At 37.7% G+C, this 25,054-nt stretch overlaps 1 protein-coding gene across 2 annotated transcripts in view; it reads left to right on the forward strand.

Moving 5' to 3' along the window:
• The window catches only part of LOC112988736 (transportin-1), an 80,295-nt gene that overhangs the window by 22,792 nt on the left and 32,449 nt on the right, over positions 1-25,054 (forward strand). For both annotated transcript variants that reach the window (XM_064500123.1, XM_064500122.1), the window contains 5 exons: positions 13,510-13,659; positions 18,765-18,871; positions 19,947-20,080; positions 22,470-22,551; positions 23,286-23,408. In XM_064500123.1, coding sequence (XP_064356193.1) covers positions 13,510-13,659; positions 18,765-18,871; positions 19,947-20,080; positions 22,470-22,551; positions 23,286-23,408 — 596 coding nt within the window. The remainder of the gene's footprint in view (positions 1-13,509; positions 13,660-18,764; positions 18,872-19,946; positions 20,081-22,469; positions 22,552-23,285; positions 23,409-25,054) is intronic.

The raw sequence follows: 25,054 nt of genomic DNA on the forward strand, positions 1-25,054 counted from the left end.
TGTTTTAGGATCTATTTTAGCACCTCTTCTGGCTTTTTAATGTTTGCTTGTCAATATGTTGGATTGTTTTTTGTTGTTTTTTTTTCCCCTTGGTGCCATGCTACCACTGTGTTTTCTGCCTCCTAGTGCTTCTCTGAGTTCTCAAATACTTTCTTTTTTCACTTTGAATTAGATTTGACTTACATGTGGCCTTGTAACATTCAAAGCATCACTAATAACATTTCTCTTCTGTTTGAACTAGTGTTTTGGGTTTTGCTGTTAGCTTATTTTGGGAGGAAGGGAAGAGAGAGGAGGAGGGAAGTGTATTTTCATTTTTGAAGGCTGGAGTATATCCCACTGTTTTGGGGTATTCTACATAGGAAGTCCCTTGATAATCTTTAAGGCGTTGGGGACATACCTGAAGTTTGAGAGAGAGCCTTCAAAAACTGAATCAGCCAGGATTTTTGAGCAAAATGCCAGCATAGATCTAAATTATCCAATACCTGCTTCCTAAGTGTGCTGTCACTCTTTAATTGTTCGCATGCTTTATACTGTTGACAGCAAAAATAAACCTCCTGAGTCTGGTAGTGGGATCTGGAGTTTGTACAAAGGATATGGTGAGAAGGTTGCTCCACAGCTTTTTTTCCTCAGCATATTTTTTTTAATACTGGCTTGCTTGCTGATTTCACCTTCTTATTCCGTTCTCCACTTGTTGTTCTGGGTATGTGTAAGAATTGCTTTCCAACAGATCGTCTCAGGTTATCCCATAGCCTTTTTTTCCTTCTTAATGATTATGTACACCAGTTTGGGATGGAATTAAGGGTGAAAGAGATTAATGGTTACAAAATAGTTGCTTTAGAGCTGCTACATCTGGGAAAAAAAAACTTTAAATTCTGGGGGGCTAGGGATCTAGGAAGTTAATTTGTAAAAGTAGGTATTTGGAATCAGTCTGTACTGATATCCCTTACTGGTACATCAGGTAGGTCACTTGTGTGACTGCTGAGAAGCAGTTGTTGCTTCAGAGAAGCTCTTGTCCTGCATCAGTGAAATGTTTGCACAGTCATAACCTTTTGTCCAAAGCAGCTGTTCTTACCTTTCCAGTTTAGGAAACTTTCAGAATATTGAAGGTGCCAGAGTTGAGTCCAGTGTTGGTCTTTTTCATAGTACTTGCCAAGATCTGAGTATCCTGTTATCTTGCCTGGGCAGGACTAATGAGGGATGCCTGAGGGCTGTTAGTTGGTCAATCATCCCTCATTAGTCCTGCCCGGGCAAGGCAAGGAGACCTTTGTGCATCCCCTTTTGGACCAGCAGGAAAAAACATGATGGACTCGTCAGATAGATAACTCTTCAATGCAACTGGGAAAATATTCTTTCCTTCCCCTTCCTGAAGAAGGCTGTGTTAGCAGCCTGTCCCACAGCCTTGCCAAGGTTGTTGGCTAGAGGAAAGAACTAACGTGCACCTTGAAGCACCTACACTTCAGAGCCAAGCTGAGACTTAACGTTCATGCTGTTGGAAGTTCATGTTTGTGTTACGGTCATACCATCCCAGCAGAAGGAGCTGCAGAACTAAGCTTCCAACCTCTTATTCAGAAGACATGAATGAAGAGAAATGAGAAGGCAGCTTATTCAAAAGAAATGAAGGTATTTTGATAGCTAGTGCATGAGCAAGAGAGCTCAGTTTGATACCAGGTGGGACTAACTTAGATTCAGCTTTTGCAACTGTTGCAGCTGCTGCTGAGATACCTGTGCTTAAAGATACACTGAGGGTGACAGCTCCCGAATGTGGGCATTCTATAATCTTTAATAAAAAATGTTTTAAATATCCTCACTTTACTGTGGCAAAGGTTGTACCAAATTATCTTTGACCTGAATCTTGGGCCTCTTCTACCTCTGCAAGCAAATAACTTCTCCTGCGAAGTTAGCTGTTGCACTGAGGCCCGCCTGTAAGATATGTAGCTAGATCTTGTGCATAGTTTGGGGATTTGTTTAGTTCTAGCGTCAGAAGAATTCCTTTTTCAGTTGGGAAAAACGTAGCTCCCCGCTCCCTGCGCCATACTAGCTTCTTCAGGCTCCTGTATGTAGATGCTTATTGCTTGCTGTTTTTAAGTCTATTGTGGGGCTGCCGTGTGTGTGTGTGTTTAACTTTCTGTGGGCCTTGTTAAGCTGTCAAAGGCTTGGATCTTCCTGGAAGCATATGTTGCCTTGCTACCTTTTCATTAGTGGAAATATATGGCCAAGTTTGCAGTGACAGCATATGCATGCCGTAGCCCTAAGTACTTCTATATTTTTTACTGCTGTGCATCTGTGAAGTTAGCATTGCAAATCTGGGCAAACCTGGACATTATAAATATCTCAGAATATAAAAAATATCGATGAAATGGCATGCAGTCCTGGAAGTCAGACAGGTGAACTGATGGACTTAAATATGATCCTGGCTCATTAGAGGTTGAGGTGTAGGTCTCTACAAGGTGCATTCCAGGATGCATGGTGCTCAGCAACCTTCCTTCATTGGGAGAAGTGGAGTCCAGATTAACTGGAAAATGTCTGAGTGAAAGAAGTTTGGTTTTACTAATTTATCTGTAAATGAAAATATTATTCAGATGCTCTATTACTGTAGCTGTCCCATCTTGGATTGGCAGGTATAAAACCAGGCAGATAATGTAATTGCATTGCATTGCAATGTTGGGGTTTTTTTTTGTTGTTTGTGTTCCCTCTAATATCCTCTGAGCTGAGCTCAGGCTCCTGTAGGCCTCCCTGCCATTAACTGGTTATTTTCTGGAGTGTGTGCATATAACTGCTGTTCTTCGTACTGTTTTCTTTTACATGTGGTTGACTGAAACAGAAGCAGTCCAGTGTTGTAGGGGAGTATTATCTTTGTTTCTATTGCTTCTTCATATGCCTGAAGCAACCTTCTTTATTCCAAGTCATGCATCTAAATCCTCCTTTCCTTGTTCTATTTTCCATACTTAAGTCTGTTCCCTTGAAGGAAAAGATGAGAAAACGTTGTTTTAATTTCAGCCATCTTTCTGTTTTATGTGGGCCAGTTTTAGCCTCTAGCTAAGGGACGTTGTGACAGTCATTCCAGACATCTGATGCATGAGGCAGGTCAGAGGTAGGACTTCCAGGTCTCAGAAAACAGATAGTTCACACTCTAAGCCTGGCTTGGTTTATACCTTCTGTAAATGAATTTTCTTAAGGTTTCAGGGATTTTATTTTCCTCTAAAAAATAAAAAATTGTTTCCTTCTTAATCTTATCTTCGTGTCCTTTTGCAGGACAATTCTGTCAATGCCCTATGAGTGTTTTGTTTTGTGTTTTAGCCTGAAATTATACCTTGCTTTATCTTGCACAGCATTCTGAGCTTTGTGGATGAGAGGTAGATCAGACTTATGCTAAATTATCAAAAGCTGCTAGCTGCTCTCATTCACTAAGAATGCACGCTGATTTTTAGTATTTCAGCTTGACAGTTAGGGAGTATTGGGTGTGGTGACTGTCATAATCGTGCCATAATGTTTTGTTTTGTGAGGTAGCATCAGCGTAATCTGAGATAACACTGCATATTTACATCAGCAAAGATTACTGTGTTGCCTCCTGGTAGCATTTCTCTAACCGACTTTAAGGAGAAACTAAATTGTGAATTTATAATGTCTGTACACTACTCACGTTATGTTTATGCCTGTATCCATTCCTGAATGAGGCCTTAACACCTGTGAGAGAGCAGAAAAAGAAGCTGTCTGTATATGGTTTCAGAATTAATGTGGCATTCTGTTCGGCATTCATTTGACCTAATGCAGCCTTCATGTTGGTGGATGGTTTTATATAAAAATTGCAAGAACAGAAGTGATATTGAAGCTTACCACTTGTTAGATAGGGTATGAAATGCTTAGCACCCTTTTATATAGCGAGGAAAGAACACAACTACTGATAATGAGATCTGTTCTAGTTAAGATGCAGACTGTCCATCCTCCTTCCCAAAATGTCTATTTCCTCTCTGAGATCTATGTTTTATCTTGCTTAGACAAGAGATAGAGTACATTATTAGTTTGCTTGTGGTTTCTGTAAAGCTCTGAATTTGGTTCCTTCTCCCCTGTCCTTTAGAAGTGCTTCTGGGCTGTTGCTGGGACCTAGGTGAATGGGAACATACATTTGAGACAAATGCATGATGATCCTGATAACTATAGCTGTCTGCTAGCCCACGTAGTCATCTACACTGTTTCAGCTACATAAAGTCTTTGTGATTCTGATGTTGGATCATGTGTCAGTAATAGACTCTTTACCCCTTCCTAATGTGGGAACTCTAGTCATAGGTCTGAGTAGAGTGTTACCTTAGTAGATAGATCATATCCTAGTGTTTAAAATAATCTTTGAGACGAACTTCTGGCCTGAAAGTGAATGAGGTGGGACTGAGAAGGCTGCTTGAGTACAGTCTTTATTACAGCCTTTAAGGATGGTCTTTCAAGTTTATTTTCAAAATGCTTTGGATTTTTATGAATCAGTTGAAGCCTTTCTGCAACTCTTGACCTTGTTCATGAGATGACTTAATCATTCAGAGTGCCTTACTTTGACATGGAATTTTACTATAAAGAATGGCTTTTTTCCTGAGCTCCTCCCCCACCCCAGTAAAAGCTACCACAGGTGGTGATTTATTTTCTGAGTGATAATGCCATTAACAATTCATCTAGCTCTGCAAGCAAAATTTGAAATGGCTTTTTATAAACTACTACTAGGACTGAAAGTGATGCTGTGGATTTGAGGAGATTGTTTTCTAATGAGGATTGGGATTCAAATTTGAACTGTTATCTGGACAACACTTTTCATAAGCGTGTTCTATTGTGGCCTTTCTCAGTATGTTGGTGTTAAAAGATCCTTGAAGCTGAGCAAGAAAAAGACCATTGTGTGAGGTCAGGTGCTGATTTCCTGGCTTCCAGTTTCTCAGAGGTGTTTTCAATGAGCAGGTTTAGTCCAGAGAAGTGGTTCAGCGGCTCCTGCCTCCCCAAACATACTGTTGTCCGGAACCATACCATTATTAAATAGACTAAAATAACTGCCAAGGAGTGAATTAGATTGATCTTAGTTCTGAATCGTAATCCAGTCAGACTAATCTGTCCTTACATTTTGAAATGCTGCATAGCACATGTAGTGTCCTAGTTAAACAACAGCAAAATACTTTTTCCGTTAAATTCAGATGCATTAAGATTTACAAAAAGAAGCTAAGCACAACTAAGTTTCAGTAATCAATGCATAAAGTAATTGAGATCCTTAAATATTTAGCGTGAAACCAAATTATGAGATATTAATTTTATCTGAGGCCATATAAAGATTCCTTGGTTTTGTCTGTATGATGCTTAATCTCTTTGTTTTTCTTTCCTTGTAGGGATATTGTAATGTGGATTTAAGGAAAATGCTTCTCCTATGTAGTTCTGTAGCATACATGCCATATGCAAGAAGCGACTTTCTAAAAATTTTTTATTTTTGTAATAGTCTTGAAACTCTGCTGACTCTTTTTAAGAGTCTTGAAAGAAACTTTGAAGTTACCTAGTGGATCGTGTAATGTGATTCAGTGCTTCAGGAATGCTTTCTTGGAACTCCTTATTCTCTGAGCATCCAGAATCGGAGAGTATGGTATCTCCACTATTGTCTCTTCCACATCCCTGAAGCCCCCACAGGGAAGCACTGGAAAAGAACAGATACACAGATTGACTGTAGTACCTTCTTACTAGCCTAGTGCTCTCAGGTGTTTGTTCACATTGGCTTAGGTTCTTCAAAGGTGCTGTTTACTGTATGCAAAGTAATTTTAGGGGGATCTTGGAATATCTGTTTTCCCTCAAATGGCTTGTGGACCTAAAGGAGAGAAGTTCTCAGGTTTTTCCCGATCCTTATTGTTGTCAAGACTCTGATTCTTATTAGCTGTGCCACCTTCTGAGGTTCAGGTAGTCTTGTGTAAGGCCTGTTTTGGCCCCACAATAAATATATCTGTTTTTTTATCTTTTTAATAAGTTGGAGGGTGTCTAGGTGGTGCTTTGAAGCCCTTCCTTAGTATGTCTCAGAATGTGAATATAGCTTGCTGCAAGGAGAATTTCTTTGCATGTTTGCTTAGTCAAACTGTCCTATTCAGTGATGTTTACTTTGTTGCCTTTCTTGTAAATGTAAGTGTATCTAGAAGACCAGTATCAAACACCCCTGTGTGGTGTTCCGCTAGTGAAAGGGAAGGCATTGCTAGTGTGATTTCTAAATAGTTTTATCGACCAAGGGCTCCTTGATTCAATACAGTTACAAGGTGTTTGAGCCAGGCATTGTTTCATCATGTGTTTTAATCCTCTTTTCCTTAGAATGTAACGTTCTAGATAGCCAAAAGAACTGGATGGAAGTAGTATTTATGCACTGGCAGAAGGTGATATAATGATTATGAGCATAGCTCGTTTTTGCATTACTCTTGTGATGTTGGCAACTTAAAATGTTAAGGCATAACTTTTTTTTTAAAGGAAAACTGCTCTGTCTGCTGACTTCAGTTCCTGGCTGTTAGATCTTTTTTAGAAAGAAGCTGTGATTCTGCATGTATTTTAACTAGTGATGTGGATTTAATGCATACAAATACAAAATGTGATTAAAATCTTGACTAGTGTCTCTTGTTCTTGAAGATTTCTGATCCTTTAATGAGAAATTCACTGTCTCCTAAAAGAAGTAAAACCAAAGATTAATGATCCTGCCTGAGCAGTGTCATCTGAGAAGCAAAAGATTATTATTTTCTTCTGTTCTAATGCATAAGGATGCAGATAGAAATACAATAGAGACACCCTCATGAATTTTTCTAGCAGAAAGAGTCCCTACTTTTTTGTTTGTTTGTGTTTGATGCTGGACTTTAACCTTCAGTTTAAGCACAAAGTACTTAACTTGTACAGTCTACTGTCATGTCAGAAGCAAAACTGAAGATGTTTCAAAACATTGTGTGTGCTTGAATACATGAAGGACCTCAAAAGGTAGTGGCTGGTGTGAAATTAACCAGTGCTCAATTGACTTGTGAGAGTCATGGAAAAAAGTCTGACACAACTGCCTCCTAAGTATGCAAATGTCTGTAAGAAACTAAAATAAAGCTGGAAATGTTCTGTTGATGCTGAGTGTTGCATATTTATTGGATAATAAGTAGCAAGCTTCTGAAGAAAGTATTGTAAATAAAAAATATTGTAAATAAAACTGATCTGTGCAGAGTGTGGGAAGGCTGTGAACTGCTGACCAATAATTAGATTATTGCTTGGATAGAATGCACAATCTTGCATAATTAATCATGACTACTGATCAATCCATGTGCAAAAATTTGTACATCTCTACAAGCTTGCATGAACACAAAGGGTTTAAAGAACTAATCCTCTGGTTTCACTCCTGCTTTCAGCTTCTCTATCATATGCCCACAAACTGGTTGTCTCAGCTCTTTTCCTATCTAATGCCATTTTATGTATCACCTCCTGATCCTGCAATTAAATCAGTGCTGGAATTCCACTATCAAGAGCAGAAGAATCCTTAATAAGAAATCACAATGCACTGTAATGATGGTATGATTCGATGCAATATCCCAGACTATATAATTAACCCTGGATATTGTTGCAGTGTGGGAACATCTGAAAGGTAGTGTCATCTCTCTTTGATCTGTACTTGTGTCTGTGTGGTTTTTGGTTTTGTTTTTTTTTTTGTTTCTTTTTCCCAAGTACCTTTGCCCTAAATTAGGTGCATAGGGAAATTAAATGACAAACTTTCCAATGGAAGCTGCTTAGACAGTATTTGGCAATGAATGAATTGCAAGTGAGGGCAAATAATCTCTCTGAAGAAGTGACTTTGGATATATAGAAGTTTGGTCAGTATCTGAATAGGCCAAAGGTGAATGTTATATGACAATATGTCTTTTGAAATGGCTGTTGGAACACAAGGATTAATTGGGTGAGTGAGGCCTTGTTATCAGATTGAATAGTTCAGAATGCTGCATCAGACTGGTGAGTATCGAGAAGCCCAAAATACAGGATGCCCACCAAAACTGTGTAGGGTGCCGTGGATTGAAAGTTTTGGCATATGTCTATGTCGTATAGTATAGCTTAACAGAAACTTGTGTTGTCCTGCATGTATAGGTCTTGCTGTAAACCTAGGCTACTTTTGGTTCTCTAACTGATACCTTCCTTGCCAGTAAGGCTGCTTCTCCTATATGCTGAGGCCTTCGTTTGTCCTTATAAAACAATAAACAGTCCAACTCAGAGTTCACCTGCCATAAGCAATGACACATGTATGTGCTTTTATTGCATAATTAGTTCATCAAGACAAGACCCTTTCTCACTATAATTTACTAAGCCTATACTCAGTATATTTCCTTTTTACTGGCTGACCAAAAATACAAATTTTGTCTTTCTATACTCTATTACCAGATTTTTCAATTAGTAATGCTAGATTTTCGGTTGCGGTCTGGCAAATAACAGAGTAGAATTTGGGCTCTAGTGGAATAGCTCTTCCTAAATAACTGTGCCTCAATCTGCAATAAGAAAATAGAGTGCACCTACCTGCTCTTACTCTAATACTCCTTTATACTACTTAGAAGTTTATCTTTCTTCTAGTACTTGACTATACAAGTGTTCTTATGAGGAGCTAAATGAGTGATCCTTTGCTACTCAGGATACTGGTGAAAGTGAGACTATCCATGAACCTTTGATGTTTGACTCCTGCTGAACTTTATCCTTTTTCAAGTCATTTGAAATCCATCTTCATTCTCTATTCAATTTCTATGCAAGACTTCCATCAGTCTCCTTTCCTTGTGAAGGGAGGGAAGTGAGGGGAAACTTAGCATTTAACATCTTGGAACACTTAAAAGTCTTGAAGCTTATGGCTTGCCAGACAGAATTACCTTTGGTCAGGTAAATACATTTTCTTGGAGATACTGAAGTAGAAATGTACATTATTGAATCTGTACATGCTTGAACAATCGATGTGTGCCACTTCTGATGAAACCTCATGAGGAAAGAATAGCGCAGACCAGCCCAGACAGCTGCAGGGCTAAGCTGTGAAGAGAGAGGGAGGGTTGCCTGAACTGAGCTGAATGCAGACTGCAGCCATTATTGGTACTTACGACTCTGTCATGATGTTTTTGCACCTGAATATCTTTTGAGAGCAGAAGGCAGAGCTCAGTGAAATCTTCACATGGTTCTGAAGAGTGAGAATTATGTCATTATAGAAGGAGGAGAAAGGACTTTAAAATACTTAGCAAAAACAGGAGTAGTGCTTAGCCAGATGCTAAAGTCTATTATTAGCATCAGATATCTCAACTGTGGGATCAAGATACACTTTTATATGGTTGTTCAGATTGCCTTCAGGAAAGATATTCAGGCCCAGAGCTGGCCAAAATACTGTGTGTAATGTTGTGTAGGTGGTATTGAAAAGTGTGTCGTCTTTTCTGGGTACTAATCCATTTGACATGAAAGGCATTCTTGCTTGTATGTGACCGGTGCGAGAAGTGGTAACAGACATCCCTTTTTAAGGCTAGATTTGACTTAATGAAAGTGGTGGGCTATTCAGTTTCCCCCCAGTACTACAAGATAACACATTGAAACTGTTCTGGCATCATCCTAATGTCTCACAGCAAGTCTGCTTTCTGAAAATCTGGAATGAGGTGGTGATCTTGCTTCCTAGGAGCTATCACAGCCACATCAGACAATAGCATCTTGTCTCATGAATAGGAAACACCATTCTTCTGCTGTTGAGGGTAATGAACACTCTGTAATACCTACCTGTGTAACATCTTGTCCTCTCAGGTAGGACACTACTATAACACCGCACTCGTGTCTGCTTCTGTGGACATTTGACTCATCAGTGAGAGACTATACATCAGACTTTCTGTGTGCTAGACTTGTTCTTAGGTAGACCTCCAGGTGAGCTGCAAAAACCTCATTGCTTTCACATTTGCAACCTAAGTCATGTGAGCTCTGATCAGAAGGAGCATAGCTGTTTGAGGACACATGCTAGTGCTTAAAAGCACTTCAGTAGCCTTAAAATGAGTAATGGTATCTATGTAATGTGTTAACTGTGTTTCATCCAAACAGATGGTAGGTATGCATCTGTGTGCTCTGTCCATAAACCATCACAATCTGAAACTGCTATTAGGCAGTTGCAGAATTGAAAACTTACTGAGGACCAAATGATCTTTGTATGATATGGTTTTATTATAGAAATGATGCGGCATGAGAGGGGAATCTTGTGTCGATGGGCTTAATTGGCACCAGAGATGATATCAAATGCCAGAGGTCTGCTTCACTTTCCTTCTTTTCCTTGTACTGTATGTTCTCGTCAACTTTCTATACTTCCAGGTTGACTGAGATGGAAGGAGGCAAGACTGTGATCTTTTTTGATGTCTGAAGCATATGGCTGACAGAACTTGTCACAGAATCTATGAACACTGAAATGTCTTATTCAGCTCTTAGGCCATCTGCCTGTAATCTCAGTGTTACAGGAAGAACTCCATCCAGACCTATATTACTGTCTCCTGGCAGCGTAGCTGTTAAGTTGCTGAATAGCCTGGATTCCATAAATATCTTTGTGCAGTCATATATCAGAAGAACTTTTCTCAAACTAAAATTTAGACTGTGGTGTAGTTTTAAAAATACCTGAGCATCAGATCCTAGGCTGCAACCATAGCTCAAATGGCTGATGTTTGTTTAGCACTGAGTCTGTTTCTCAGTGATATCCGCTTGTTGTCTCTTGGTGTTGTGATAACTGGTTTTGCTTTTTGTTTTTAATCTCTTCCTCATTTCTTGAATTTTTTCATTTGGCAAAGATCTGACTTCAATATGAATCCCTTGGAATCCTTGTTACAATCTGCGGGATAAACATTTCCTATGAAGAATAGTCCTGTTCTTATCTTGGCTAAAGGAATGAATTAAAGATGCTTCTTACTGCTGCATTGCATAGGACAGTCCATAAAAAAAAAGTAGTTTTGAAGTTTCACCTTAATGTGGCCTTGTTTTGTGTCCCCCCCCCCCCCCCCCCCCAAAAATCAGCTGGCTAATCTGCCGGTTTCTGCCACAGGAAACTTCCTGGTATCTGTATCTCTGCTTGGTTACATTGAAGCTGTTGTCTTCTCTTCTGTAATCATAGCTAGGCATTCTAAAGAATGAGTCTTTTTTTTCTTAATGCGTTGTTTGTTTAATATTTTCTCTCCATAGTTCATGGCTAATGTAGCCTTCTCTAATCTGCCTTTGGTTGGAACTCTGACTTTATTCCCTCTTAAGAGGATACTACTGGCTTATAAAGGACAAGTAGCTGTTATATTATTTGTATAACTATGATTGCTGAAGATGACACATTCATTGTGGCTTGCAAGGGCTTCGAATCATGTGGAAATTGAAGGAAGACTCCTTTGCTTTCCTTTCTGGCCAAGAGATAGGCACAACTTTGAATCTTAGTGTTCACTTATAGAGGACTGGATTTCTTGAAGATGTGCACACCTGCCACTGGATTGCACTTACCTAAAGCAGTCGGAGTTCAACTTACTAAAATAGTGTAATGATAGATGCAGAGATTTGACTTTCAGTTCAAAGAGCGTATCAGTCAAATCTGAGACTGATCAAGAGTTCAAGTGAGAACCTCTTTCTTCAGGTCGTGTTCTCCCTGCTGACCTTTATTAATGATATTTTCAAAACTTTAAACAAAGTGGCCAAAATACTTGGTTTGACTTGCCAAGGAATAATAATAATACTTGTCACATGTCATAGCCAAGTTTTGTGGTTGAGAAAAGTTTGTCCGTTCATCCACTGTTTGATTTTTTTTGTTTTGTTTTGTTTTGCTTTGGTTTGGTTTAAAATAATAAGCCCATTTTTCCTTCCCTGTCCATGCTCCTAGAAAATCATTGGCAGTACTGTATAAGTCAAACAGCTCTTACATTTTTAGAAATTGATGTATACTTAAAACCTGTAGTGTAGGTGAAGTTACAGAATTGTTTCAAATGTTTATGCATAGCATGGCTTCCTGGTTTGCTATTTCATTACATGGCTTGCTGATTAAAGTTACTGAATTCTATGCAAAAACTATGTTCATTTGTAAATCAATACATTTATAGTTATAGAGCTTAAAAAATAACGCTTCTTTAGGAAAGCTAAAATATGAACTTAAAGACAAGATTAAAATATACATGAAGGCTTTCTGGTTTTGAAGCTTAAATAAAATCAGTTGATTAAAATGAATTTTAAGTTCCAATTAGCCAAACAGAACACCCTCTTTTTCTGGAGAGAGCTGCTTCTACTCAAACTAGCACAGGTCACATGATAAAGTATCTTAACAGCTGTCAGTCTGGAATTACAGATGTACTGAGAGTCCTACTGCTGTGATGCAGTAACTTGTTTTAAAATATTCTATATTTGAAAGTTGTAGCTCCTCTTTTGCTTATTTATTGCTGCTGGGGTGTTAGTAACAGTTTTAAAGGTCTGGAATAGATCTGCTTATATACTCTTAAGTTCTGGGGCAAAGGAACTTCACTGAACAACCTTATTCTTCCCCCAAATCAGGGCTGCATATGAAAAAAATTAAAAACATTAACTAATGTACTAATTAGCATATGAAGCAAATGCTAGTTAGCTAATTAATATTGTTGTAAATTGTAATTTTAAATGTTACTGTATTATAAACTAGTCCTTTGCATATAGAACATCCAGAACTGACTTTCAGCATATTTTAGAGGTAATACTAAGTCATTCTTTCAGTTTGAAGAACCGGACATGAGTCTGCTCTAGTATAACTGGAAAACAATCTTTGCTTTGCTTTTTCCCTTCCTCCTCTTGTCTCAGTAATTTAGAGGAAGATACACAGGCAAAAAGAGCTCAGTGAGAACTCAAACAGAGCTCAGTGAGAACTCAAACAGTGCCTAAACTTAAATTCTTACTCTGTTTATGTCAGTTCTGGTAGGTGGGGTTTTCTTCTCAATTGTTCACACATAACACCTATTAACACTGTTTAAAGCCTTTTTTCTTTAATTATTAATTTAATAGATTAGTAAAACAGTTGCTATCCGAAGGGAGTACAATACCTGTTTGTATTTTGTGAAAAGTTGAACACTGAATTTCTGGTGGGAGTAGGGGAAGGGGGAGTAACTGCATAGTCCCTACTTCATTTCTAGGTCTTGAAGAGGGGAAAGCTGGGTTGCCATCAATTTCTTACAGTAACAGTGCTACAGCAAGAGTGTCAGTATAATCAGAATGGCTTCTGCCTACCAATTGCTTTCATGAGTCTCCTATATCCTATGACTGTAAAGCTGGTCCTGGCCTGTATCTGTAGAAAACTTTATCTTAAAATGTAGAATTGGAAGTATTAACATGCTAATTATGAATATGTAGAAATATTGAATTCTGAGCCTATAAAGCTTGTTCAGTGAATTATTGAGTGTAGTTGGAAGGAGAAACAAGGAAATAAAGATTAATATCTCTCACTATAAGCCTTGCTCTTGTGCTGTTCTGGATATATGCCTTATCCTGTGAGTTGATTGAAGTCTGAATGTAACTTATTTTCTGTTGCAGATGAACCAACGCGTTCCTTGAGTGGTCTCATCTTGAAGAATAATGTAAAAGCACATTTTCACAACTTTCCAAATGGGGTAACTGACTTCATTAAAAGTGAATGTCTGAACAACATTGGTGATTCCTCCCCCTTAATTAGAGCTACTGTAGGTGAGTTTGCTCTTATTGCTGTTTTCTACATACTGAAAAATGTTACTGATAAGTTATAGGTGAGAGCTATATTAGCAAGGTAAAGAGTTATGAAACTCTTAAAACTGTTTGCTTCCAATAATTGCCACAACTTCTCCATGTTTTGATGCAGATACTGATTTTAAATGCGAACATACGAAAGTTGCACTTGTTTTTGCTTCCTCTTCCCTTAAAGCATAAAGATTTTTACAGTTCAGTTCATATCTCTTGGAATCTAGCTGAAAATTAGTGTACTTGGATCTCCTAAAATTCAGCTTGCTGCCAATTTTTGTATCTAAAAACAGGACTAAAGCAGCTGACTGCAGAACTATTTCAGCACTCCAATTGCATCAATGAAACACTTCTGTTAGCTGATTCCCCCTTGTATGCCCCCCTCCGCCACACACTCTCCCCCCCGCCCCTTCAGGAAACTATTGTATTATGCATCACGCAAATTCAGATAATGACAGTTTCTGTTTTTAAATGCCTTCTATCAGAAGACAGTAGATGAGGTGTGGTGAGAACAACATCAGCTAGAAGTTTCTTTTGTTAGATGGATTTCTTACTTCCTAAATACTGTTTTAGCGCACCTCTTCAACAAAATATGTATGTATGCTTTATGTTTATTTCTAAGTAGAGATGCTTTTTTATGCCTGTACTTCAAGAATGTGGTTTCTCTTTATAAATACGTTCATAGTAACAATTGTCCTCATCCACTCCAAAAACAAGAAAAAAGTAAAATAAACATAAATCCTACTTTTGAGTACACAAAAAAGGGCACCAGTTCAGAAAGAAATTTAGCTCGTATCAGCTGACTCATTGGCTCAGCAAGTATATAAAATAAGCTACCAGTTACTGCTTCGTTAGAAGCCTTTGTTCTTTCTATAGGATTCCTCCTGTAGAATTCAGGTTATGGACTCTGGGCTACAGAAGAATGCCCATCTTAGTTTTTTTTCTCCTCAGTCACTTATTTCAAAGCACTTTACTGTGAATTTTATCGATATCCCATTTCCTTGATGACAGTAGAAACAAGTCTGAAGTGAAGGTACTTCTATGCTTTCAAGGTGTAGAAGAGTCATATTTACTTGTTTGCTCATAGGAGCTATCAGTGGAGTATGATGGAGCTGATTAAAGAATACCTTTCAGCTCCATTTAGATTGCTGTTTTAGGCACTTTTCTTTGGTGAGCAGTTACTCTTTGCTTTTTCCTAGCAGGAAATATTTGTGGATTAGTAGTTCAATTACTGTTGAGCTTTAAGTGATTTTTGCAGAGGATATTCGGGCACGTAGGAACTCTGAAAATGCATATCAACTGATGGACTGTATGCTTACCTAAGCATTGCTATTTAGTGCCTTTACTTTGTACCCTCCTATGTGAAGTAATCAAATGTTGTATCTCTCTAAAATTCTGTCTTAATAGTGAGGTTGGGCCAATACCCACTGGTCTGTTGATACTAGCTAGGTGTAAATATGTCACTACCTGCCAAGGCTGAGCTGGCATGTGCTAGTCAGAGCTGCTGTTTGAGATGCATACAGGTTTCTGCTGTTGGAGCACCATAAACTTAGAGGGCCAACTGCAGATAAGATTTCTGGAGTTCTTAGAGGAAAATGAGCAAAATACTGCAGCATCAAAATAGCATCAGAGAAGACTTAACGCAACCTCCGTTCTCCTTCGTGGTCTCTGACATCTGGTGGTAACCAGACAAAAACTAATACCTTTTGACCAAGATGGAGGCAAGCTAATTAATCCCATTGTCAGAAGTGACCTCACTAAGGAGAACAAACCTAAAACATGGAAATAGAGTCAATTTTAGAAATGTGACTCAAGATCAAATATTAATTTAACTACATGTTCTAATATCCTTACTTAGCTTTTTCCAGTTTTAACCTCCCAATGGATAACTGTGGAACTTCTCTGGTGTGTGGTACATGTTTTGAAGATCTTTGTCCCACTGTTGAGATAGGGATTCAAATTAACAAAAGACTGAGAAATTTTCCATACTCTTTGCATGCAGACTTAAGAAGGAAATACTTGCATCCATCTGGCAGATGTCTGTGACTATCATTAAAGTTTTCCAGTGTTCCTAAGTTGGGCAAGACCTGTAGTGTAGCTTCTGCTTACAGGCTAGCAGAGGAAATAGCTTGAGTGTTTAAGAGTGGTAAAACTGAGGAGCTTCACTGTTAGAAGGAAAACGAAAGTTCATGGTTGTCCTATGACGAGAAATTTTATCAGGAAGCTCCACTTTTTAAAATTAAGGAGTTTAGAAATCAGCTTTAGGACCTATACAGGCAAAGTACCACCCAAAAACCCCAGACCTCCCCCTGTCCTGTTTGTTGTTAGGAAAATACTGAAGCATAACTGCTTTATGCTCAATTCTTTATTGTGGAGTTGATGTAGTAAACTGGGGTGGCGTGTAATTGGAATACATTGACATAAAAGATCCTGTCTTGACATTTCCACTTCTGGTTTTAACAGTTTCTGACATCCCTCTGGAGTTTGTTTTCTCACATGTTTACTGCTCAAATAACCCAACTGCTGTATTTAGGCTAGATTTCATATTGTCAAGTGAAATTGAAATTCTGTGGTGCTCATTTGAAGTTCCTTGCAGTTAAATACTCTTTTAAATAGACTTTCAGTTTTAGCTTTCTAACCTTGCAGCTTAGTACTTTGCTCAAAGAGAAAAACTTAAGTTTTAACTGTCAACTGTAGCCCAAACCTGTCAAAAAGTCAGAGAGAAGCTACTAAATTGATTAATCCTTTACCTTGATTATTCTTTCAATGTCCTTGTTCTGTTTTTTCCTGTTTCTCAATATCATAGAGATACAAAGGTGAATATCTGTCTTATTTCCTGTTTGCCAAGTAAAGAGGGTTGGTGGGAAATGTTTGACTTTTGAAAGGAGATGACGTTCATTAGGCATTCATGTGGATTTTAATATGGACATAAGTGCCTAGAACTTAGTTTTATTCCCTCGTTGTTCTTAAACTTTTTACAAAGCTTCAAATGTTGTAGCTATTGCCTCTAACTTCTTAATAGTCTGATTTTTTTCCACAAAAGTTTCTCTTCATTCCTGCTTAAAAAAAAAAACAAAACAAAACAAAAACAAAAAACAAAAAAAACCTTGCACAACATTAAATGGCTTCTCTGCAGACCTCTACAAAAAGATTGTGATGACTTGCATAGCCTGAACTGCCTTTGTCCAGTAGAAGCAAATGTTTCTGTTGCAAAAGGATTGTGGCCTCAAGTAGCTTCTTGCCTAGGCACCTGGAAGTATTTCCTCTAAGGTTATCCTGTTGCTGTCTGGGATAAACCTTTTTGAAGAACACTCAGATAAAGTAACACAGACGCTATGTTTTCAGATAGCCTTTCCTTCAGCTGTGAAAACTTGCCCATATTACAGATATAGACTGACCTTTAAAGCCTGTCATTTTTTACCTTCTGAAAACACTTCTAAAACCTTGAAAATACCTTCAACCAGCTTCTTTCCAAAACTGCCAACCCCTTTAAGACCTATAATACGACTTCTTTCCTGTATTGGTCCAGAGGAGTACCAGGATTTTCAGTCTTCTGTTTGTTTCTGAATCTGTGTTAATTCTACAAACCTGTGCCAGACCTAAGTTGGGGAGACAATTCTGCAGTTAAAGTAGTTGGTCTAGGAGGCAAGAGCATTAATGTATTTTGTTCTTTTTGTGAAGTTTAGTTTAAAGAAAATGCAGATCACTAAGATCCAGTAACAGTAAAATATATATTCTCTACTAATGCATCTGATGCTCTTCACGAAACCATATTATTCAGAAGAAAGGCAGTCTTTAAGACTCTACAGATCTCCATAGGTATTTAGGAATCTCTACGTTCAGTTTTGATTATGGAGAGAACTGGCTCTAAACAACTTCCAGTGCTGTAAAAACGACTTTTACCTCTGTCTTCATCTTTGCCCTTTGACTTTTGGGGCTCTCCAGCTTTACAGCTATGTATGTTTTGCCTTAATATGAAGGAGCAGGGGAAAGTCGTTTCTCAAGATGGTCTGAACTGCAACTTCAGGGCAAATTCATGTGGTCAGAGAGATTCTCCTGACTGGAGTTCTCCAAAGGAGAAAGTATTAAAGGAAACATGATCCAGTGTCTCTTGAGTTACCATTTGTGTTGCCTAGAATGTCCTCTCCTCTATAATGTTGTTCAATGTTCTTGTGTATTTAATAAGGATTTTAAGTTTTTTATACCATAGAAAGAATATCTGATGATTAGCTCTATGATACCAGGAAAGCTTTTTCTTTTCACTTTTTTGGGATGTTGCTAGCTGTAGTATTTCTTCTACCCTCAAACCTATTAGAGGTAATTCAGTAGTGGTTTATGGATTATGCTTTCTGTGTCATTTTGTCTTGAGGCAAAATGGGCTCACCCAATCTAATACTAGCTCATAATCTGCCTTCCCTGTTCCCTGGGATTTCTATATGTGCAGAAATGGAATTAGTGACTCATTGAACAGTCCAATCTATTAGCTGGATCTGGATCAGCCAAACTGTACAGCTGATCACTGGATGACCTGCCATAGCATGTAAGCTCTTAGTAGGTATCTTGGTCTTAGAATATGTCCTTAATGTTTTGTGTAAACACGATGAGGTTGTGAACACAGAAATTGCTACTGGGTTACAAGTTTACTGAATGACTGCAGATACGAAACACTTCCAGTGTCTGTGCCTTTTTGTATCATAATAAACAAGAGATAAGGTATATACTCAGTGTTCACTAGAGGTCAAGCTTTGCACAGTACTTAATCAACTTAGAGCCTAACCTGTCTTGTAGTGTTTGGACATGATTATATATTTAACTGGAATTACTTTGTGCTTAATTTCTGACATGTCTGAACCCTTTGTAGTAGCAGGAAGGAACAACCAGCTTTTGGATTCCTGAGCCCTTCAGTAGTATTTATAATTAAATGTACTTCCTCCTTTTTATACTTGCCAGTTCTTAGCAGAAAAACACACTTCTTAACTACTTAGTTCTTTGAGAGGAGAAAAGATAAGAAAACTTGGTATAAAACCTGCGACATTATGAGGATCTCATTTCTTTCATATGTCTAAATCACTTAGGCATTCTGATAACAACTATTGCCTCAAAAGGGGAATTACAGAATTGGCCTGAACTCTTACCAAAGCTTTGCAGCCTGTTGGATTCTGAAGATTACAATACCTGTGAGGTAAGGAGACTTATTTTGAAATAATCAAATTCAGATGATGATTTTCTATTTTGTCTCTCTCTACAGATAATAATATATATATGTAATGTCCTCAGAGAACAAGTGGCTCTAGTTTGATACTTCTTATTCTACCTCATTCCATGTTCTTAGTGTTCATTCAAACTAACTTGTATACTCTGCATAAAAGCAGAGTAAGACTGCACATGGATAGTCATACCATCTCAGTTGAAATGTGACCTGAAGTTATCACTGTTTCCTAATCTTTTAAGCATCATCAAGTTGATGTCTAGTCCTGACCTTGAATTTTCTCTTTCTTTGAGTAGTGTTAGTTGTTCTTTCCTCTGATAACTTACTTTGGAAGCATGATCTGTCATAGTTGCTATGTTAGACTAGTATGGAATGAACTCCTTTTTGTTCAGTGTGTATGAAGAAAAATAAACTCCGACTTATCTGTCATAAACTGTGAGGAGAAAAAGGTCTTGTCTGACCAAACGTTACCTGTAATCACATCACTTTGGTTACTTGGTGCTATCTCCATAAAAGCTGTGTGAGGCATTTTGTATAAAGTAATCCACAGAGATATGAGAATGGTTCGAGGAACAATGCTGTTACGTAGTGTATTAGTGCTGTTTTCTTATTTTAAAAAAAAAAATCTCCTGAAAATAAAACTCAAATTGACCATTATGTCTGGAGTTCTGTTTTGTCCTGTAAGAAGTCACTAAAGAATACACAATCATATATGAAATTAAACTGGATATTTCTGCATCTGAGTGTTTCTTTATTTTTGAAATGCGAACTAGCTTTTAGGCACTTTTTAAGTATAGCTGACTAGATAAGCATTGAATGCTGAAATTAAAATTACCACTTATTGATAGATTACCCACTCACGCAGCTTGAGATCTTACAGATGAAGGTATAAAGTACTTAAATAAAAAGACTCTAAAGATGTTTTAGTTTAACTAGCTGCATTTACTGTGGTGTTGTGCTAAAATTACATATTCTATATGAAACCTGATACCTTGCTTTCTTCAGAAACTGAATGAACAGGTTTTTGGTTTTTTTGTTTTTTAAACAGGGTGCATTTGGAGCTCTTCAGAAAATATGTGAAGATTCTGCTGAAATTTTAGATAGTGATGTATTGGATCGACCACTCAATATCATGATTCCTAAATTCTTACAGTTCTTCAAGCATAGCAGTCCAAAAATAAGGTAGGTTTAGATGTTGTACTACAGTTCTATGTTAAAACTTTATTTACATGAGCAGCAAGGTTGATATTTTAGAACTGTGTAATTTACACTTAATCTTTTTTTTGAGTGATCTTGCATGTGCAAATGTGAGAAGGCTCTGAGGTTCCATGCACCAGTAATTTCTGTGCTTATCTGCTTAGTTAATAGATATCACTCTCACCTGTCTATCCTCCTTCCAGATCTACAATCAGTCTATGATTTTGCAAGTGAAACTGTTTATTCTATCGTTTTACATGTTAACATAGAAAATTCAGTGTTGTGGTTAGAACTTAATATTCTGATTAGAAAAATTGTTGGTGTACCTCATTCATTTTGTAATTACTGCAGCAATGAAAGAGACCAAAATAATTTGCTAATAATGAGTTCCTGAGTTCTCACGGAGAAAAGTTTCTGCTTTTTTTGACTGCACCAAAACTTCAGGAAACTCTTTATCTTTCAACTGGATCATATTAAATGGATTCATCATCTTTTCACTTTAATACTACATTGATCTGTCCAAAGTAACAGAAATATGATATAGAAAAAAAGATTTCAGAATTAACCTGTTCTTGCTAATATTTATTAACAAGAACAGTAGCTCTTATCCTAAAATGTGTTTTTGAAACCCTGCTTGGAAATATCTTGAGAGATGATCTATAACTTGAAGAATGGAATTCTCATTACAAACTGTAGTAGATAGTGAGGACTAAAAGGAGGAGTATAGCTGGAAATGTTTCATGTTAGGATTAAAATAAGAATTGAAAACTCACTGACTTAAAATAAATGTGCATCTGTACAATGAGAAAAATGTACAACAAGGCACTTGGGAAAGATGAGGCAAGAAAGGCACTTGGGGAAAGATACACTGATACTTCCTTGGTGGAGAGAGAGGTAGAGGAAAAAATTTTGTTTATCGTTTTTGTTTTCCTCACCATGTTCTACATGCAAGTTTTTTGCGAGGGGGAAGGTGTGTGTGTGGGAAGGGGAGGTTGTCTGGTTTTTTTTGTTGTTTGTTTAAGAATTTAAGCCAGTTTCCAAATTTTATGCAGGACATATGCTGACCTGCAGCCTGGTTTCAGTAGTCGGGGCTGAAGTATGAAGAATATTAGCAGTGTCTATAAAGTGTTTTATATTTAAATCTGTCAAAAAAACTTCTGAAAGATGTTTTTTGAGGCTTTGTCTTCCAAGAAATGTCTGAACAGAACAGAAGTTCAGAGTTAATAAAAATACGTGAATGGATCTTCAAAGGCTTTGAAAGGTAGCTTTGCCTTGTGCTTTTACTTCCAGAATTTGGCTATTTCATCTCTGAGAATGAAGAGACCTGTTAGTTGCATGACAAGAATGGATAACTTTAGTCTTTTAGTATTTTCATTTCTTGTAGTGCCATGAATTAAGAAATAAAATTACTCTCCAAGTCAGTTTGCATGAGGTGGAACAGTACAAAAGATGCTTCCTTTTAGTACATTTCTGCAACTTAAAATCATACCCTACTGCAAGTGTGTGTTCTGAGCTGTAACTGTGTATTGTTGCCGCATACTGGTCTTATTGAATACTAAAAATATTGCAAAAACAGTTGGCTATTTGGCAACAAAGGGCATGGTAAAATTTCACTATGTTGCCTGGTATGGAATTGTTAATGTCAGAGATTATCAATAATTGTAATACACGCAAAAAGAACGGCATTAGAAAAGTTTTGATGAAATGTTCCAGGTATAGTTATTCTGCTCCGTTTTTGGTTTATTTAATAATCTATTTTAAAATATTTATTGGCTATATTAGAGTATCAGGTACTTCTTAAAATCTGCCTTCTCTCAGAAAATGCAAGATTTGGGGAAATTTCCCTTGCAAAATGGCGGCAGTTGGGGGGGGAGGGGATAATGCAAAATGGAGGAAGAAATTCCAAACTATTTTTCATTCTCTCCCAAACCATAACCCCTCAAGGCTCAGTGCAGAGCACTAGCTTTCTGACAAAATGCTTAGTATAAATTCTGTGGTATATCTGCTCACCTCAAATTTTATGTTGGTGAGCACCTGATCATGTATATATGTGATCTCATAGTTCAGGAGGTTGATGTGGCTGTGGCCTCTGTGGAGAGGGGAAAATGGCGTAATCATTTGCAATTCTACCTTTTTAACTTTGAGTGGACTGTTGAACTGTTTAGATTCTTCTTTTCTTTTATGACTTAACCTAAAGCGTGGTTTAGTAGTGGAGCTTGGAAGTACTGTTGATGTGCAGATTGTTCACTCTTTCTTTTAGAAAATATTTGATCAATGTGATGTTTTATTTTGTAATGTTTTTTGTGCCTATGAAAAGCTAAGAAAAAGGGTTTAAGACATGAAAAATAACATATATCAACTGTTTCATTTCTAGGTCCCATGCTGTTGCATGTGTCAATCAATTTATCATCAGCAGAACTCAAGCTCTTATGTTGCACATAGATTCTTTTATTGAGGTGGGTGTGCATTCTTGTTTAATGTGGGGGTTTTGTTTGTTTCCTTTAAATTGCAGATCTGATTTGCCAAGAGCTTTGAATACTGCTCTACAACACCTAACCTCCTCACGCATCTGGTTTCCCATCCCTATCTTCATATCAACCCCATGGCACTGAAGTTTCTTCTGTGTGCTTGTGCCCTGAGCTGAGCAGTCTGAGTGCTCTCCCAGCTCAGGAAGTAGTAGTTCTAAAGATGCTTCCTTTTCATAAGTGGAACCTCTTGTTCCATAAAGATGTAAAAGCAGCGACAGAGGTCTGTCACTTACCCGTGATGCAGAATTCTGTACCGGGATTGTCTCACTGAGCCCATCTAAGATAACGGGTCTCTCTGAATACTGCTATTGAATATGGATTACAAAAGTGGTATTTTGTACCTGACTTGCAGCTGTTAATTACTGAAGCAATTTTCTGGCTCTAGACCTTCATTTAGGTTACCCCAAAAAATCCAGGAAATAATATTGTTGTAGTAGTGTCTAATGTTTTGATCATGTGTACGATGAATGTTGTTGAGATTCTGGGAGGTTATTTGCTCAGCTATGTGTCTTTAGGAAATAATGTGGTATTCTGATGAGGTGTAGGGGTGGGAAGGGAACAGAAGTACATACTTGCATACTTTAGTTTTCTAATAATGTAAATTTAAATAAAAGATGCACTGGATAAATCGAGACTTTTCAACCAGTATTACTTTTCAACAGAATCTTTTTGCATTGGCTGGTGATGAGGAGCCTGAAGTACGCAAAAATGTTTGCCGTGCTCTGGTAATGTTGCTGGAAGTTCGAATGGATCGCCTTCTTCCTCATATGATTAGTATAGTTGAAGTGAGTCTTGTTTCTCAAATTGCATGCAAAAGTCTTTCTGGAGTTGTAGAAACAATAACAAATAAAAAGCATTTCATTGGAACATGTATATTGCTCTTAACACTTGCCTACTTTTCATTTGCCTTCGGGGTTGAGGCTGTGAAACTGACTTTTTAGCTACTTGCTGACTTGGCATTTGTTCAGCAATGCATACTACAGTCATTTGCCTTCATTAAGGTGATTGATCCTGAAATCACCAGGATCAGTTATACTGTGGAGCAGCCAGGCATTTTCTGACCACAAGTGAGAAGACCATGTTAAAAAACAGATAAGATAAGCAGATAAGATACAGCTACAGCTTTCACATTGAAGCTGTCAACACATTTTTTTTTTCCAGAGGTGTTGGCCACATCAAGGAAGAGGCATGTTATGTTATATAGCTGTGATGCTGTCTTGAGCTACTAATGAATTTGCCTCCCTTTACATTCAGTTATAGAGGTTAATGTAATTAGATAGCTGATTTATCGTTCTAGGTTAGTTTGGGCTTGCCTACCAGAGGACCAGTCAGCTCCTGGTCATCGTCTTCAGCTGCATATGATCTATGAATAATTTCCACCTTTACTGGCTGACATGCCAGTTTCTAGGTAGCCTGTACCTATGTGACTTACCAGACTGGAAGAATAGCTAAGATCAGTATGTTTCTCATGCAGATTTCGTATGAACCAGTGTCAAATCCCGTGATGACTAGGTCCAGGCATTGTGAAGAAAGCATTAATTTTTTTGTTCTTGGACACAAACTTCTGTCAGAGATATAATTAGATGACCCTTGAACGTCTTGTCCCACTCTATAATCTTCCTAGTTTTTCGAGTTTCAGTGCATCAGTCCTGCCAAGGCAGGTCCTTATATAGCATAGGACAAGCAAGGAGACCCTGTGATTGCTGGTGCTTGGGCTTTTTTGTTTGATTGAGGAGTCTTCTTTTAGAGAATAAAGTTTTGGGAATGATACTGTCAACAAGTGATAACTTCTCACTCTCCCAGGGTCAGTAAGGAACTTCCAGACTTTCCAGGTAGAAATCTCACCAACCAGAACAAGGTTGAAGACTGTATGCTCATTACATCTGATATTCTGTAATTAGAATAAGATAGTAATAGTGAATTTCTGTTCTAGAACAGAAAGTCCAGACTTCTTTTGGTTTTCGGACTACCAGGTACTGTTGCTGTTTTTCCCAGTTCAATATATGCCTTGGTATGTGCAGATGTGATATCCCAGAACTGTGGCTATTGCTCAGCATTCACCAGTCATTATTTTGCCCCTTTGAAGCTTGAGTGCCTCTTAAGTTCAACACTGCTGATGATGACTGCTCTTAAAAAGTGCAGGAAGTCTTACAAAGAGAAACTTATATCCATGTGATGTTCTTTATAGATATGGAGAATGACTTTTTTTTTAAGTAGTTAAGAATATTAATGATCCAGTAGTGATTCTAAGACTGAAGATCTTGAACAACATAATTTTGAAGAAGACAGATTTAGTATTAATGTTCATGCCAAGTTTCCAGAGCATAAGGGAATGGTTAAGTTTGTGTTTTGGGTGTTCTTTTTTTTGTTGTTGTTTTGTTTTGACCATGCACTTCCAGGTGACCAGAAATAGGTGTGTTTTTTTGTTTTG

The sequence above is a fragment of the Dromaius novaehollandiae genome, chromosome W, assembly GCF_036370855.1.
Source record: "Dromaius novaehollandiae isolate bDroNov1 chromosome W, bDroNov1.hap1, whole genome shotgun sequence".
In the NCBI taxonomy this organism is placed as follows: domain Eukaryota; kingdom Metazoa; phylum Chordata; class Aves; order Casuariiformes; family Dromaiidae; genus Dromaius; species Dromaius novaehollandiae.